Source organism: Heptranchias perlo, chromosome 5 (genome assembly GCF_035084215.1).
Source record: "Heptranchias perlo isolate sHepPer1 chromosome 5, sHepPer1.hap1, whole genome shotgun sequence".
Taxonomy (NCBI): Eukaryota; Metazoa; Chordata; class Chondrichthyes; order Hexanchiformes; family Hexanchidae; genus Heptranchias; species Heptranchias perlo.
The window spans coordinates 117,005,640-117,022,856 of NC_090329.1; the positions used below are offsets into that span (position 1 = coordinate 117,005,640).

At 43.5% G+C, this 17,217-nt stretch overlaps 1 protein-coding gene across 2 annotated transcripts in view; it reads right to left on the reverse strand.

Moving 5' to 3' along the window:
- The window catches only part of nphp1 (nephronophthisis 1), a 123,088-nt gene that overhangs the window by 92,563 nt on the left and 13,308 nt on the right, over positions 1–17,217 (reverse strand). For both annotated transcript variants that reach the window (XM_067985080.1, XM_067985081.1), the window contains exons 5-7: positions 16,597–16,846; positions 13,463–13,564; positions 389–531 (exon numbers count right to left, since the gene is read on the reverse strand). In XM_067985080.1, coding sequence (XP_067841181.1) covers positions 389–531; positions 13,463–13,564; positions 16,597–16,846 — 495 coding nt within the window. The remainder of the gene's footprint in view (positions 1–388; positions 532–13,462; positions 13,565–16,596; positions 16,847–17,217) is intronic.

A 17,217-nucleotide genomic window follows, 5' to 3' on the forward strand; every position in this document is an offset into this window, starting at 1 on the left:
TTAGCACTAAATCAGCAAGTGCACTCACAGAAGCCAAAAAGGGTGATGCAGGAAACGGAATAATATCACACTGGTTAAACAGGAGTTCTGAGGTTGGGTTTAAGGCATTCTTGCGGCAGTGTAGAAGAAGCTTTACTCTGCATCAAACCATGATGGCATGTGAATTATCCACAGCCTGCAAAACCCAGAAATGTTTCATTCCCCAGAACTGTCAGTATACTTCCTCACTTTCCAAATCTTGTTTGATTTTTCTTTTCAAATTTCTCCACTAGTTCTCTTTATTGCTGCGAATCAACCTTTTTATATTATTAGGGGTAATGCCAGTCCTAATCTAACCAACACCAATTTAAAACAAGGAAGTGAACAATCTAGTACAGTAACAAGATACCTGTGTGCTTCAGATACTTTTCTTTTAACATTTTCTTTTTCACCTCCCTCTTCATTTTCTGCATGATCATCATCATCATCATCTTTCTCATCTTCAACTTCATCTGCAACATTTGGTGTTCCCTGATTGTACTTTTTGTATACCTATAAGAATACAGAAATTGGAAATGTATTTATGTTTTACATGAAGCATTATTAAAATAGAATTATAAATAGGTTAACTACAACTTGACTTTCAACATAGAAAATTATTAGAAACAAAATCATAGAAAAATACTTACTTACATGACCAATATTGCCTAGAGTGAAACTAACAGGCTAACAGCATTTATTCACTAATCTGTTTATGTTTTGCTTAGCCAAATTTTACATAAAACTAGGGGTTTCCTAGTTCTTTGTCTTTTTGCCAATGAATTATGTTAGCCTGGAAATTACAGTTAGTGGCCTTATTTGTGAATGTGTAAGATGCTGATTTCAAATTCATCACAGCTAATTTAACTGCTTATTTTAAGTGGGTTAATAACTGTTAAAATAGCAGAGAGAGGAATTTGATATGACATGATAAGCATTTATATAACATTGCTTGCAGTAATTTTTAGCCTACTGACACTTTTGTTAGGTGAGGGTATCAACAGATAAGGAGCAACGGCAGGAAAATGGAGTTGAGATGCAGATCGGCCATGATGTAATTGAATGGCAGAGCAGACCCAAGGGACTGAATGACCTACTCCTGTTCCTATGTTCCTAAAACATTGGGTAGTTCTGGAAATTCCAGTTCCGAACTGGGCTCCAAAACAGGTGTCAATTATCCAGTTGATAGTTAAGGTAAGGATTAACAGTACCAAATAATTTCCTACACACCTGGACTTTCCATACATCTTACCATGATTATGTTCTCTCTGTACAATTCCATGGCACACATTGACGTGATAATCATGAGGCTGTTGCTAAGTTTCTGATCTCAGCCAGAGCAAAGGAAGAGATGTTACAATTAACTTCAGTGCCCCTGGGTTAGGAAGAGTAAAACTGGCCAGGGTTCTCACTCTTGATTGTATGCAACAACACCAGATGGCAGTGCACGTGTGGACATAGACGAGGACCAAATCAGCACTCATCTGTGCGACGCCATCTACCCTACCTGCATTCACATAGCTTGCTGACATTGTCAGGGCTCACATGTGAAAATAGTCACCTGGGGGTGATAGCTCAATGCACATGGAACCATAACCCAGCAAGGAGTCATGCTTTCAAGAGAGGAAGGGAAAAAATTGGCAAGAAAAAAAGAGAAAACTTCAAAACAAATGACAAGAGAAATTCTGCTGCTGGAATAGATTTATCTGACTAGGTTACTGCGATCAGTATCTGTCATGTTTAGATGATTCCATGTATAATGAAACGGCTGATTTATGGCGAGTATTGATTTTTAATCAATGGCTGATCACCAGGATACAGAATTAACTTTCGTCGCTAGTCGGAACAATTAGTGATTTAAAGGATAGTCCAGGAAAATTAGGTCACAAAACAGCTATTTGCTGACTTTTGAATTAAAGCTAAGGCAATTGAAGTTCTCTCTCGGAAAACCAAGACAGAGCAGGAGTTAAAGTTTTCAGTTGGGGAAAGGCCAATTTTACTAAACTGAGAAGCAATTTAGCAGAAGTAAACTGAAAACAGCTACTTGAAGGTAAATCAGTGTCAGAGCAGTGGGAGACATTCAAAGGGGTGATTCAAGGGGTTCAGGATAAGCATGTTCCCACAAAGAAAAAGGGAGGGGCTGCCAAATCTAGAGCCCCCTGGATGTCAAGAAGCATTTAGGGTAAGATAAGGCAGAAAAAGAAAGCCGATGATAGACAACAGGAACTCAATACTATGGAAAGCTTGGAGGAGTATTCAAAGTGCAGGGGTGAAGTTTAAAAAGAAATTAGGAAAGCAAAGAGAGGGAATGATAAAATATTAGCAGGTAAAATCAAAGAAAACCCAAAGATGTTTTATAAATACATTAAGAGCAAGAGGATAACTAAGGAAAGAGTAGGGCCTAATGGAGACCAAAAAGGTAAACCATGTGTGGAGGTAGAAGATGTGGGTATGGTTCTTAATGAATACTTTGCATCTGTCTTCATAAAGGAGAGGGATGATGCAGGGATTGAAGTTAAGGAGGAGGAGTGTGAAATATTGGATGGGATAAACATAGTGAAAGAGGAAGTATTAAGAGGATTAGCATCTTTGAAAGTGGATAAATCACAAGGGCCAGATGAAATGTATCCCAGGCTGTTAAAAGCCAGGGAGGAAATAGCGTAGACTTTAACAATCTTTTTCCAAACTTAACTGGATACAGGCGTAGTGCCGGACAATTGGAGGACTACTAACATTGTACCGTTGTTTAAAAAGGGAGCAAAGGATAGACTGTGTAATTAGAGGCCAGTCAGCCTAACCCCAGTGATGGGCAAATTATTGGAATCAATTCCAAGGGACAGGATAAATTGTCACTTAGAAAGGCACGGACCAATCAAGGATAGTCAGCACCGATTTGTTAAGGGGAGGCCGTATCTGACTAACTTGATTGAATTTTTCGAGGAGGTGACAAGGAGGATCGATGAGGATAGTGCAATTGATGTAGTCTACATGGATTTTAGCAAGGCTTTTGACAAGGTTCCACATGGCAGATTGGTCAAAAAAGTAAAGGCCCATGGGATCCAAGGGAATGTGGCAAATTGAATCCAAAATTGGCTCAGTGGCAGGAAGCAAAGGGTAATGGTCGACGGGTGTTTTTGCGACTTGAAGGCTGTTTCCAGTGGGGTGCCACAGGGCTCAGTACCAGGTCCTTTGCTTTTTGTGGTGTACATTAATGATTTGGACTTAAATGTAGGGGGCATGATTAAGAAATTTGCAGATGATACAAAGATAGGCTGTGTGGTTGATAGTGAGGAGGAAAGCTGTAGACTGCAGGAAGATATCAATACACTGGTTAGATGGGCAGAAAAATGGCAAATGGAGTTCAATCCGGAGAAGTGTGAGGTCCACAAAAAGCAGGACAAATCCAATCCGGCCAATTACCGCCCCATCAGTCTACTCTCAATCATCAGCAAAGTGATGGAAGGTGTCGTCGACAGTGCTATCAAGCGGCACTTACTCACCAATAACCTGCTCACCGATGCTCAGTTTGGGTTCCGCCAGGACCACTCGGCTCCAGACCTCATTACAGCCTTGGTCCAAACATGGAGAAAAGAGCTGAATTCCAGACGTGAGGTGAGAGTGACTGCCCTTGACATCAAGGCAGCATTTGACCGAGTATGGCACCAAGGAGCCCTCGTAAAATTGAAGTCAATGGGAATCAGGGGGAAAACTCTCCAGTGGCTGGAGTCATACCTAGCACAAAGGAAGATGGTAGTGGTTGTTGGAGGCCAATCATCTCAGCCCCAGGGCATTGCTGCAGGAGTTCCTCAGGGCAGTGTCCTAGGCCCAACCATCTTCAGCTGCTTCATCAATGACCTTCCCTCCATCATAAGGTCAGAAATGGGGATGTTCGCTGATGACTGCACAGTGTTCAGTTCCATTCGCAACCCCTCAGATAATGAAGCAGTCCGAGCCCGCATGCAGCAAGACCTGGACAACATCCAGGCTTGGGCTGATAAGTGGCAAGTAACATTCGCGCCAGATAAGTGCCAGGCAATGACCATCTCCAACAAGAGAGAGTCTAACCACCTCCCCTTGACATTCAACGGCATTACCATCGCCGAATCCCCCACCATCAACATCCTGGGGGTCACCATTGACCAGAAACTTAACTGGACCAGCCATATAAATACTGTGGCTGCGAGAGCAGGTCAGAGGCTGGGTATTCTGCGGCGAGTGACTCACCTCCTGACTCCCCAAAGCCTTTCCACCATCTACAAGGCACAAGTCAGGAGTATGATGGAATACTCTCCACTTGCCTGGATGAGTGCAGCTCCAACAACACTCAAGAAGCTCGACACCATCCAAGATAAAGCAGCCCGCTTGATTGGCACCCCATCCACCACCCTAAACATTCACTCCCTTCACCACCGGCGCACTGAGGCTGCAGTGTGCACCATCCACAGGATGCACTGCAGCAACTCGCCAAGGCTTCTTCGACAGCACCTCCCAAACCCGCGACCTCTACCACCTAGAAGGACAAGGGCAGCAGGCGCATGGGAACAACACCACCTGCACGTTCCCCTCCAAGTCACACACCATCCCGACTTGGAAATATATCGCCGTTCCTTCATTGTTGCTGGGTCAAAATCCTGGAACTCCCTTCCTAACAGCACTGTGGGAGAACCGTCACCACACGGACTGCAGCGGTTCAAGAAGGCGGCTCACCACCACCTTCTCGAGGGCAATTAGGGATGGGCAATAAATGCCGGCCTTGCCAGCGATGCCCACATCCAGTGAACGAATAAAAAAAAAAATGCATTTGGGGAGAGCAAACAAGGCAAGGGAACACACAATAAATGGGAGGATATTGAGAGTTGTAGAGGAAGTGAGGGACCTTGGAGTGCATGTTCACAGATTCCCGAAGATAGCAGGACAGGTAGATAAGGTGGTTAAGAAGGCATATGGAGCACTTTCCTTTATTAGCTGAGGCATAAAATATAAAAGCAGGGATGTTATGCTGAAACTGTATAAAATACTAGTTAGGCCGCAGCTTGAGTACTGCGCACAGTTCTGGGAACCATATTACAGGAAGGCTGTAATTACTCCAGAGATGGTGCAGAGGAGATTTACGAGGAGGTTGCCAGGACTGGAGAATTTTAGCTTGGATGACAGATTGGATAAGCTAGGGTTGTTTTAGAGTCATAGAGTCATAGAGTTATACAGCACGGATAGAGGCCCTTTGGCCCATCGTGTCCGCGCCGGCCATCAAGCCCTGTCTACTCTAATCCCATATTCCAGCATTTGGTCCGTAGCCTTGTATGCTATGGCATTTCAAGTGCTCATCCAAATGCTTCTTGAATGTTGTGAGGGTTCCTGCCTCCACAACCCTTTCAGGCAGTGAGTTCCAGACTCCAACCACCCTCTGGGTGAAAAAGATCTTTCTCAAATCCCCTCTAAACCTCCCGCCTTTTACCTTGAATCTATGTCCCCTTGTTATAGAACCCTCAACGAAGGGAAAAAGCTCCTTAGTATCCATCCTATCTGTGCCCCTCATAATTTTGTACACCTCAATCATGTCCCCCCCTCAGCCTCCTCTGCTCCAAGGAAAACAAACCCAATCTTCCCAGTCTCTCTTCATAGCTGAAGCGCTCCAGCCCTGGTAACATTCTGGTGAATCTCCTCTGCACCCTCTCCAAAGCGATCACATCCTTCCTGTAGTGTGGCGACCAGAACTGCACACAGTACTCCAGCTGTGGCCTAACCAGTGTTTTATACAGCTCCATCATAACCTCCTTGCTCTTATATTCTATGCCTCGGATAATAAAGGCAAGTATCCCATATGCCTTCTTTACCACCTTATCTACCTGTTCCGCCACCTTCAGGGATCTGTGAACTTGCACACCAAGATCCCTCTGACCCTCTGTCTTGCCTAGGGTCCTCCCATTCATTGTGTATTCCCTTGCCTTGTTAGTCCCTCCAAAGTGCATCACCTCGCACTTTTCCGGGTTAAATTCCATTTGCCACTGTTCCGCCCATCTGACCAACCCATCTATATCGTCCTGCAGACTGAGGCTATCCTCCTCGCTATTTACCACCCTACCAATTTTTGTATCATCAGCGAACTTACTGATCATACCTTTTACATTCATATCCAAGTCATTAATGTAGACCACAAACAGCAAGGGACCCAGCACAGATCCCTGTGATACCCCACTGGCCACAGGCTTCCAGTCACAAAAACAACCCTCGACCATCACCCTTTTCTTTGGAACAGAGGAGGCCGAGAGGTGATTTGATTGAGGTGTACAAAATTATGAGAGGCCCAGATACAGTGGATAGGAAGGACCTATTTCCCTTAGCGGAGGGGTCAATAACCAGGGGTCATAGATTTAAAGTGATTGGTAGAAGGATTGGAGCGGAAATGAGGAAAAAAATTTTCACCCAGAAAGTGGTGGGGTTCTGGAACTCACTGCCTGAGAGGGTGATAGAGGCAGAAACGTTCAACTCATTTAAAAAAATACCTTTTTTTTTTATTCGTTCATGGGATGTGGGCATCGCTGGCAAGGCCGGCATTTATTGCCCATCCCGAATTGCCCTCGAGAAGGTGGTGGTGAGCCGCCTTCTTGAACCGCTGCAGTCCGTGTGGTGACGGTTCTCCCACTGTGCTTTAGGAAGGGAGTTCCAGGATTTTGACCCAGCAACAATGAAGGAACGGCGATATATTTCCAAGTCGGGATGGTGTGTGACTTGGAGGGGAACGTGCAGGTGGTGTTGTTCCCATGTACCTGCTGCCCTTGTCCTTCTAGGTGGTAGAGGTCGCGGGTTTGGCAGGTGCTGTCGAGGAAGCCTTGGCGAGTTGCTGCAGTGCATCCTGTGGATGGTGGTGAAAGGAGTGAATGTTTAGGGTGGTGGATGGGGTGCCAATCAAGTGGGCTGCTTTATCTTGGATGGTGTCGAGCTTCTTGAGTGTTGTTGGAGCTGCACTCATCCAAGCAAGTGAAGAGTATTCCATCACACTCCTGACTTGTGCCTTGTAGATGGTGGAAAGGCTTTGGGGAGTCAGGAGATGAGTCACTCGCCGCAGAATACCCAGCCTCTGACCTGCTCTCGTAGCCACAGTATTTATCTGGCTGGTCCACTTAAGTTTCTGGTCAGTGGTGACCCCCAGGTTGTTGATGGTGGGGGATTTGGCGATGGTAATGCGTTGAATGTCAAGGGGAGGTGGTTAGACTCTCTCTTGTTGGAGATGGTCATTGCCTGGCACTTATCTGGCGCGAATGTTACTTGCCACTTATCAGCCCAAGCCTCGATGTTGTCCAGGTCTTGCTGCATGCGGGCTCGGACTGCTTCATTATTTGAGGGGTTGCGAATGGAACTGAACACTGTGCAATCATCAGCGAATATCCCCATTTCTGACCTTATGATGGAGGGAGGGTCATTGATGAAGCAGCTGAAGATGGTTGGGCCTAGGACACTGCTCTGAGGAACTCCTGCAGCAATATCCTGGGGCTGAGATGATTGGCCTCCAACAACCACTACCATCTTCCTTTGTGCCAGGTATGACTCCAGCCACTGGAGAGTTTTCTCCCTGATTCCCATTGACTTCAATTTTACTAGGGCTCCTTGGTGCCACACTCGGTCAAATGCTGCCTTGATGTCAAGGGCAGTCACTCTCACCTCACCTCTGGAATTCAGCTCTTTTCTCCATGTTTGGACCAAGGCTGTAATGAGGTCTGAAGCCGAGTGATCCTGATGGAACCCAAACTAAGCATCAGTGAGCAAGTTATTGGTGAGTAAGTGCCGCTTGATAGCACTGTCGATGACACCTTCCATCACTTTGCTGATGATTGAGAGTAGACTGATGGGGCGGTAATTGGCCGGATTGAATTTGTCCTGCTTTTTGTGGACAGGACATTGTCAGGTAGATGCCAGTGTTGTAGCTGTACTGGCACAGCTTGGCTAGAGGCGCAGCTAGTTCTGGAGCACAATATTTCAGCACTACAGCCGGGATGTTGTCGGGGCCCATAGCCTTTGCTGTATCCAGTGCACTCAGCCGTTTCTTGATATCACGTGGAATGAATCGAGTTGGCTGAGGACTGGCTTCTGTGATGTGGGGATATTGAGAGGAGGCCGAGATGGATCATCCACTCGGCACTTCTGGCTGAAGATGGTTGCAAACGCTTCAGCCTTGTCTTTTGCACTCACGTGCTGGACTCCACCATCATTGAGGATGGGGATGTTTGCAGAGCCTCCTCCTCCCGTTAGTTGTTTCATTGTCCATCACCATTCACAAATGGATGTGGCAGGACTGCAGAGCTTTGATCTGATCCGTTGGTTGTGGAATCGCTTCGCTCTGTCTATAGCATGTTGCTTCTGCTGTTTAGCATGCATATAGTCCTGAGTTGTAGCTTCACCAGGTTGGCACTTCATTTTTAGGTACACCTGGTGCTGCTCCTGGCATGCTCTTCTACACTCCTCATTGAATCAGGGTTGATCCCCTGGCTTGTTGGTAATGGTACAGTGAGGAATATGCCAGGCCATGAGGTTACAGATTGTGCTGGAATATAATTCTGCTGCTGCTGGTGGCCCACAGTGCCTCATGGATGCCCAGTTTTGGGCTGCTAGATCTGTTCTGAATCTATCCCATTTAGCACGGTGGTAGTGCCACACAACACGTCGGATGGTGTCCTCAGTGCGAAGATGGGACTTTGTCTCCACGAGGACCGTGTGGTGGTCACTCCTACCAATTCTGTCATGGACAGATGCATTTGCAACAGGTAGATTGGTGAGGATGAGGTCAAGTAAGTTTTTCCCTCGTGTTGGTTCGCTCACCACCTGCCGCAGGCCCAGTCTGGCAGCTATGTCTTTCAGTAGTGGTGCTACCGAGCCACTCTTGGTGATGGACATTGAAGTCCCCCACCCAGAGTACATTTTGTGCCCTTGCTACCCTCAGTGCTTCCTCCAAGTGGTGCTCAACATGGAGGAGGACTGATTTATCAGCTGAGGGAGGACGGTAGGTGGTAATCAGCAGGAGGTTTCCTTGCCCATGTTTGACCCGATGGCATGAGATTTCATGGGGTCCACAGTCAATGTTGAGGACTCCCAGGGCCACTCCCTCCTGACTGTATATCACTGTACCGCCACCTCTGGTGGGTCTGTCTTGCCGGTGGGACAGGACATACCCAGGGATGGTGATGGAAGAGTCTGGGACGTTGGCTGAAAGGTATGATTCTGTGAGTATGGCTATGTCAGGCTTGACTAGTCTGTGGGACAGCTCTCCCAATTTTGGCACAAGTCCCCAGATGTTAGTGAGGAGGACTTTGCAGGGCCGACTGGGCTTGGTTTGCCTTTGTCGTGTCCTGTGCCTAGTGGTCCGATGCCGGGTGGTCCGTCCGGTTTTATTCTTATTATGACTTTTCGTAGCGAGATTTTACAACTGAGTGGCTTGCTAGGCCATTTCAGAGGGCAATTAAGAATGAACCACATTGCTGTGGGTCTGGAGTCACATTTAGGCCAGACCGGGTAAGGAAGGCAGGTTTCCTTCCCTCAAGGACATCAGATGAACCTGGATGTGCACCTGTGACCTGCCGGGCTACGGACCAAATGCGGGAAAGTGGGATTAGGCTGGGTGGCTCGTTTCTCAGGATGGGCCGAATGGCCTCCTGTGCCTTAAATTTTTTATGATTCTATGATTCTAACCAATAAACATTTATTTCCCAGAGCAAGGGGATGGGGGGGGGGGTGGAATATCACCTGCCAAGCATTTTTTTCTAGCTGTGATGCAAAAAGCATCAAAAAATGCTTGTTTTATATGTAAGGCAGATATGGCACAGCATAAAATCCTGCAACAAATCCTGTAAATTTCTTCACTTAGCCAGTAATGGGATTTGTTATCCAATTACCCCATTTTTGCAATAAACTCTCTGCTGACAGTGAAAATGCATGTAACTGCATGGATTTGAATGATGAAAAATCAGTTGCCCAACAAAGCAATGAGTGCTATCTATACTTAATTATAAAATCTATACAACAATCCTTAGGCTATTTGATAGGCTGCATTTTTTAGTTACTTTTTTGATAGATGTTTGTGCAAATCAAGGAGACACTTTTCCACTCTTGGAATTTAGTGTCAGTATGCATCCCTCTTAGCTTACAGACAGTACAGGCTAGAAGCAGAGTGAAGCTCCTTCAACTTTACTCCAACAATGTAGCTTTATCCAACCTGAAAAGGTGCCAGCGTGAATATTTCCAGTCCAACACCAGCTATTTTTGTAGTTTATACAATAGAGCCTGACAATTTTGTGCTGTAGCCTTGTTGCCACCCAGATCAGGGCTGAAACGCATGTGACTTGATCTCTTTCATCTTGCAGAGAAATTATTGCATCCATTGGTCTGGCAGGAGTCTAGCACACACCCTAAAAAGGTGAAAGGGCTGTACACTAACCATACTGCACCACCTAGGGGTTTATTTCCCTATGTGGACTTTTTTTTTCCCCACAGACAGGTATTTAACACAAGCACATTCACCAGCACACTAAACGTAGGGAATTAAATCACTTAGTACCTCGATAGAAAGATCTAAACAAAAATATTAAGTAAGTCATTTTTCTCCAACGCAATCTCATTTGGAAATCTGTGTGTAATTTTAATGCAAGTTTTTTTCATATCACCCATTTTCAACAAATTCTAAATTTATATGTTAAAACAAGCCACGGTGAAGTTCTCATTTTTTCACTGGACTAGTTTTTTATGCATTAATCTAATTTAAAACAAATGTTAAAGCTAAGCAAAGTGAAGGGTTTTGAGTGCTGATTTAAAATAACTCTGCTGTTACAGTGACACACACAGCAAAGGGGGAGGCGGTGGGGGGGGGGGGGGGGGGGGGGGGAAGTTCTTTAACACCTGGCCCATAGCCAAACCTGTGCCAATTCAAATAGTCCAAGGAACAGCTTTAGACGTAAAATAAATTCCCCGGAAAATTAACTGTCAAACAGCTGACCTGCTGGCAGGGACTGAAAGATGCAGATAGCGCTGCCGGCTCGAAGCAGGCACGCAGCAGGCTTACAGTCACCTTCCATTCCCAGCAGCCCTAATCTTCCTCTGCAGTAGAGAGTTGAGGTGTCATGAATTGTAGACAGGGGACCTAAAGTTCAGGGAAATAGGAGAAAAACACCTTGAAATTATGTCCTGTGAATATTAGCATTCAAACACTTAACACGCTTGTATTTTATTTTAAACAAGTTAATAGCTCTGTTAAAACAGAAGGCAGAAGAATTTTATATGAGCACATCTGTACACTAACATTCACACAAGGTAACTTCAAGGCCTAAATCTTTCTACATTCCTTACATTATTTGAAGTGGCCGAGTCATTCACTCAACTGTGCAAATGTGAATAATTATCAGCCAGTTTCCACTGGGGTTTTATCGCATGTCTTTAGAATCACTGATTTTACAAATAACATTAAAAAAATAAGGGCACCACGAACAACTGAAAATACAGCGATACTAAATAGCAATACTATTTGAAATAGCATTATGTACAGTGCCTACAGAAGATAGCACACAGGTCCCACTGTGAAATGATATTTGTGAGAGCAAAATGACTGCTCCACAAGTTATTCTATCACTATTTATACAATGGTTTATTTTGATTTCTCTTAATCTTTGTTTACTGGCAAACACTAACTCGTTCTACATTAACACAAGGATATTTCACATGAGGTTACATATGATATGCTTGTGGTGAATGGGATGCTGATGTGCATCAGAGGTGATGGAGGGGGGAAAAAAACATAGTAAGACAGCAAAGTTCCAAGTCTAAATGTAACATTTCCAAGTTTGCAGACGACACAAAGCTGGGGTGGAATGTGAGCTGTGAGGAGGATGCAAAGAGGCTCCAATGTGATTTAGACAAGTTGGGTGAGTGGGCAAGAACATGGCAGATGCAGTATAACGTGGATAAACGTGAGGTTATCCACTTTGGTTGTAAAAACAGAAAGGCAGATTATTATCTGAATGGTGATAGATTGGGAAAAGGGGAGGTGCAACGAGACCTTGTACACCAGTCGCTGAAAGCGAGCATTCAGGTGCAGCACGGAATTAGGAAGGCGAATGTTATGTTGGCCTTCATTGCAAGAGGATTTGAGTACAGGAGCAGGGATGTCTTACTGCAGTTATACAGGGCCTTGATGAGACCACATCTGGAGAATTGTGTGCAGTTTTGGTCTCCTTATCTGAGGAAAGATGTCCTTGCCATGGAGGGAGTGCAACGAAGGTTTACCAGACTGGTTCCTGGGATGGCAGGACTGACGTATGAGGAGAGATTGGGTCGACTAGGCCTATATTCACTAGAGTATACAAGAATGAGAGGTGAACTCATCAAAACATATAAAATTCTAACAAGACTAGACAGACTAGATGCAGGGAGGATGTTCCCGATGGCTGGGGAGTCCAGAACCAGGGGTCACAGTCTCAGGATACGGGGTATGCCATTTAGAACAGAGATGAGGAGAAATGTCTTCACTCAGAGGGTGGTGAACCTGTGGAATTCTCTACCACAGAAGGCAGTGGAGGCCAAGTCATTAGATATATTCAAGAAGGAGATAGATATATTTCTTAATGCTAAAGGGATCAAGGGATATGGGGAAAAAGCAGGAACAGGGTATGAATGACGGAGCAGGCCCGAAGGGCTGAATGGCCTACTCTTGCTCCTATTTTCTATGTTTCTATGTAAACAGGTCAGAAATAATTCAAGATGTCGGGGAAATCAGACAGCAAGATAAATTTGTTGGCTGGGGCGGGGGGGGGAGGCAGAGTTCGAAGCAACTAAATAAAATTAGAGACAGCAGAAGATAAAAGGAGAGGAGTGAGCTCAGATGGAGAACCAGATTTGGAGATAAAGCCAGCAACTGGACAAAAGCAAGGCGGCAAAAAAAAATTAAAAGTAGAAGCTTGTGAGAACGTGTTAATTCTGGACTGTGGTGTTTATTTTACAGTTTGTGCTTGGGGCGGTTTGTTCGCTGCCGCTGGGAAGCACGTGGGAACCTGTTCTCATCCGTCCTTCGGATGAGACATTAAACCAGTTCTGCCTGTTCTTGTGGAAGTTAAAGATCCCATGGCCTACTCAAAGAAGAGCAGGGAGTTCTCCTGGTCAATATTTGTCCCTTACCAAGCACCACCGAAAGACAGATTAACCGGTCACTCATCTCACTGTTATTAATGGGATGTTACTGGTGCAGAATGGCTACCCCATTTCCCTGCATAACAGTCAGTGCACTTCAAAATGTAATTCACCATGTGAGACGCTTTGAGGCTTTTTGACAGCTGTATAGATACATGTGGCTCTTTTCCTTTCTATTGTATAAAAGTTGTTTTGTAGAAAAAGTGTTATAACATTGCTCAAGAGGCCACAACTACTGTACAAAATATACCATAAATCTCATTGGTAAAAGTCTACTAACCTGTAAATAAGTTTTAGGGACCAGACCTTTCTTTCCCTGAGCATTTTCTCCGAGCCACCAGCCATCAGGTGTTTGACTAAGGATCGTTAAAACTTCACCTTTCTGCAAGAAAACAATTAAACTGTACAATGAACAAACAAACTAGTTTCCATTTTAAATAGATCGAGTATTATTTCAGTGGATTAAAGTTGTTTCACTGACCTACAGTGGTAACGTCTGATGGAAGACTCATTATTGGACCTGTATGAACTTGTTTTGGCTCTGTGCTGGATGTGTTAATGACTTTCAAATATAGTGCAAGACATATGATAAGGGCCATTCAAGGAATTGTAATTGTTGAATATTGAAATAATTTTCTTGCCCATTTCTCCTATATATCTTCCAATTCATTCCCCTCCATTTTGGAAGATTTTTCTTTCCCATTTCATCACCTGACTTATGTCTTTTCCATATCCTTTTGTTTTTTTAATGCCTTTTTTGTCACACTGAAATTAACTTTGTACATTAACCACCTCTTTCCAGCTTTTCATTAAACTGATTAACTGCCTCTGAAAAGGGTGAAAACAGTTTACATTTTACACACTTTAGTAAGTCTATGCATTCCCATCTATCAGTCAGTCAGCAAACACCTTTTAAAATTTCTTATGTTTTAATCACAGTGAAGCAACTACACAATAAAGACTTTATGGACCACATTTCCTGCAATGGTCTATTTTATTTAACTGTTGAATGAACATCCTAGAATGCAAGAGGGCTCTGGGTCCTTCCAATATCTTACCCGATAGGACAAAATGGGAAAGGAGCACCTGTGTTATCATCAGTCTTGTCAGAAATGACCTTTTATCTCCTCCCTCCTTTTAGGTCATAGCTTCTCCTCCACATGCTCATGGACTCTGGAAGCAAGGCTTTTTAGCTTTCCTGCCATATAATGTAGCAGTGTAATCATCCTTTGAGATTCATACTATGGTTGACTTACAAGTCCACAATCCTTTTTATTCGAGAAAAAACTGACATTTAAAAGCAGTTTACTCTGCTTGACTTTTCCCAGTAACAAGTGCCACATAATATCTAGCTGTTTTATCTAGTCACGTGAGACAGCTAACTAGGTGTTAAATGGGGTTTTGTGCCTGTATTTACAACACTATCTCTCCTAACATAATGAGCAGAGCATAAGTTTTAAAGTACTGTTCAAACTGAGTTTTCCTGCTTCAAATTAGAGTCTGAAATAGCAACATTATGTCTCCTAAAATGTTTAAAATGGCAGCGAGCCCAGTGCTTGTTAGTGACAGATACAGTAACAAACTGGTGTTACATTCAACCTGCAACTGTACACTTGCGTATTAAACAAACTGGAAGACACATTGTTTCCATTTGAAATGGAAACAATCTAGTAAAATTTAGGATAAAACGAAAATGGAGGGGAAACCAGGCAGATCCGGGTTCCGGCCCAAACCCTGCCCCCGATCCCCTTAAGGGTGATCTGCCCAAGATGCACTCACCCCAGAAATTTCAACACCCGAGTCCAGGAAATCAAGCGGTAGAACAGCAGGATGTAAAATTATCAAGAAAACCAGACCAGGTGGTAGAAAGTGAGGCTATTTAAATACATTCATAAAATAATTGTGGTAACAAATTACAGTTCAAACACAGAAATCCAGGACTGTTTTTTATGTTATAAAGAAAGTGCATAATTTCCTACAAACAGACAATCAATGCTCACTGCCCCCATTTTCATATGCATCTGTTAAAAATTAGGCACTTATGAAGTTTAGATTAAAACTGTATAATCATTTTTACTCCTCCAACTCTCCTTTTCATATTTCCACTCTTAGCACTCCTCTCCTGAAGGCAGCAACTCCTGCTAAAGTACAGGTCTATGAATAGCAGCAGTCCTTACCCCTTCACGATATGTGAATTTTAACAATGCATATCAGGCTTTTTAACAATGGGAGCCCCAATCCTATAGTTAACCAATGCATACGTGCGAGCACTTCCAGCAGCCGTCATGGGCTGACGATCAGGAATGTGAATGCCAACCACTTTATTTCCCTTTTCTAACCTTGGGATGCTTACCCAACTGTACTATTTCCTCCTCCCGCCCCACTGTCATCCAGACTAATTCAGAACAAAGTGGAGATTGCAATGTAGACATTCTTCGTCTGTATAGTTCTGTACCATATTATGCAGTTACTTGGTATATATTGGCAGTAGGTGAACCATTTTTAAAGAGGAGGTCTCACCAACAGGGCCAGCATTTAAAATCAAATTATTGCAAAGAATTATGATTAGCTTGGATACATCTTATTTTTTGATTTTAAAATATCAGTTTTTAAACAGTGTATTACAGGGCTCCCACAGTTCTGTGGGTAAATGGCACATGACCACACAGACCAGGAAGACCTCAGGTTTCATCTCTGGTCTGTGCTGAATTAGTTGATCTCAACTAGAGTGGCTGTGGGGATCGGAAGCAAAAAGAAAATCAGCCAGACATTCCACTCCAAGTTGCTATCCAGTGAGATACTGTTACTAATCACAGTGTTTCAGCTATATGTTAAATAATTTCCCACAAACTGCTGGGCCCAATAACTTTATCCCTCAGTGCTGCCAACTTAAACAAAACTTTTGAATAATCTTTTAATCTTCAATTTCTTCCAGTTCTGATGAAAGGTCATCGACCCGAAATGTTACCCTGTTTCTTTCTCCACAGATGCTGCCTCACTTGTTGAGTATTTCCAGCATTTTCAGTTTTCATTTCAGATTTCCAGCATCCACAGTATTTTGCTTTTGATTTTGAATAATCAGAACTGCTAAAGTTGATTTTAATTCTTTTCAACCAGTTAATTTGTAAAGGGCCTGAAGGAGTCTCTGGAAGCATGGCTCTTCAGCTGTCCTGCATATAATGTAGAGATCTAATCATCCTTTGGGATTTGTACTATTGCTGAAATACAATTTAACAGTCCTTTTCATTTAGGAAAAATGGAGTGAGACTCCTTACTGAAATTATAATTTAGTGTTAAGGGGCAGATAGACAGTGCCAAACTATAAAGTTGCCTCATGTTTCCATAGGGTCAAGCTAAATTCATATCAAATAAAATATTCCAATATTTTTCTCTTCAATAACAGAATATATTTACCTTAAATGCCAGATCATGTTCTTCCTGAGCTCCAAAGTCACTGACTGTAATGAATGGTTTAGCAGTGTCTTGTTGTTCATCAGATTCCTCTTCTTCATGCCCATCATCTTCTTCATCCTCCTCCTCCTCTTCATCGTCGTCGTCATCATCTTCATCTTCATCATCATCATCTTCTTCTTCTTCTTCTTCTTCTTCTTCTTCTTCCTCCATATTTCTCTGTTTCGCTGCAGTGGCCTGGCCCCTTGTATTCCTGGTAAAAGCGATTTAAAATAGTTGTTTCTACAGGTTCTGAGACACACAATCACAAATCAAGCTCCGATTCACACATTTAGATGCAGTCTTATTGAGGATGTCATGACATCATCACATCGTTAATGCTGCTGCTTAAAAGCAAGTCAATGTGAGAAGTAGCAGAAACTGGTCATTCAAATTGCCAAAATAAGTTTGTGAAGATGCTTGAGCCGCTATCTTAAATTTTCAGTGCGGCAAAAATATTCTGGTAAAAGTAACATTTGTAACTTAAAGATCCTGTTAAAAAAAATTCAAATTATTCTAAATTGTTTATTTTTTTAATGGGTGTCTTAAGTTATAGATTTTACTCTGAGTGTTCCCTGGAAAACG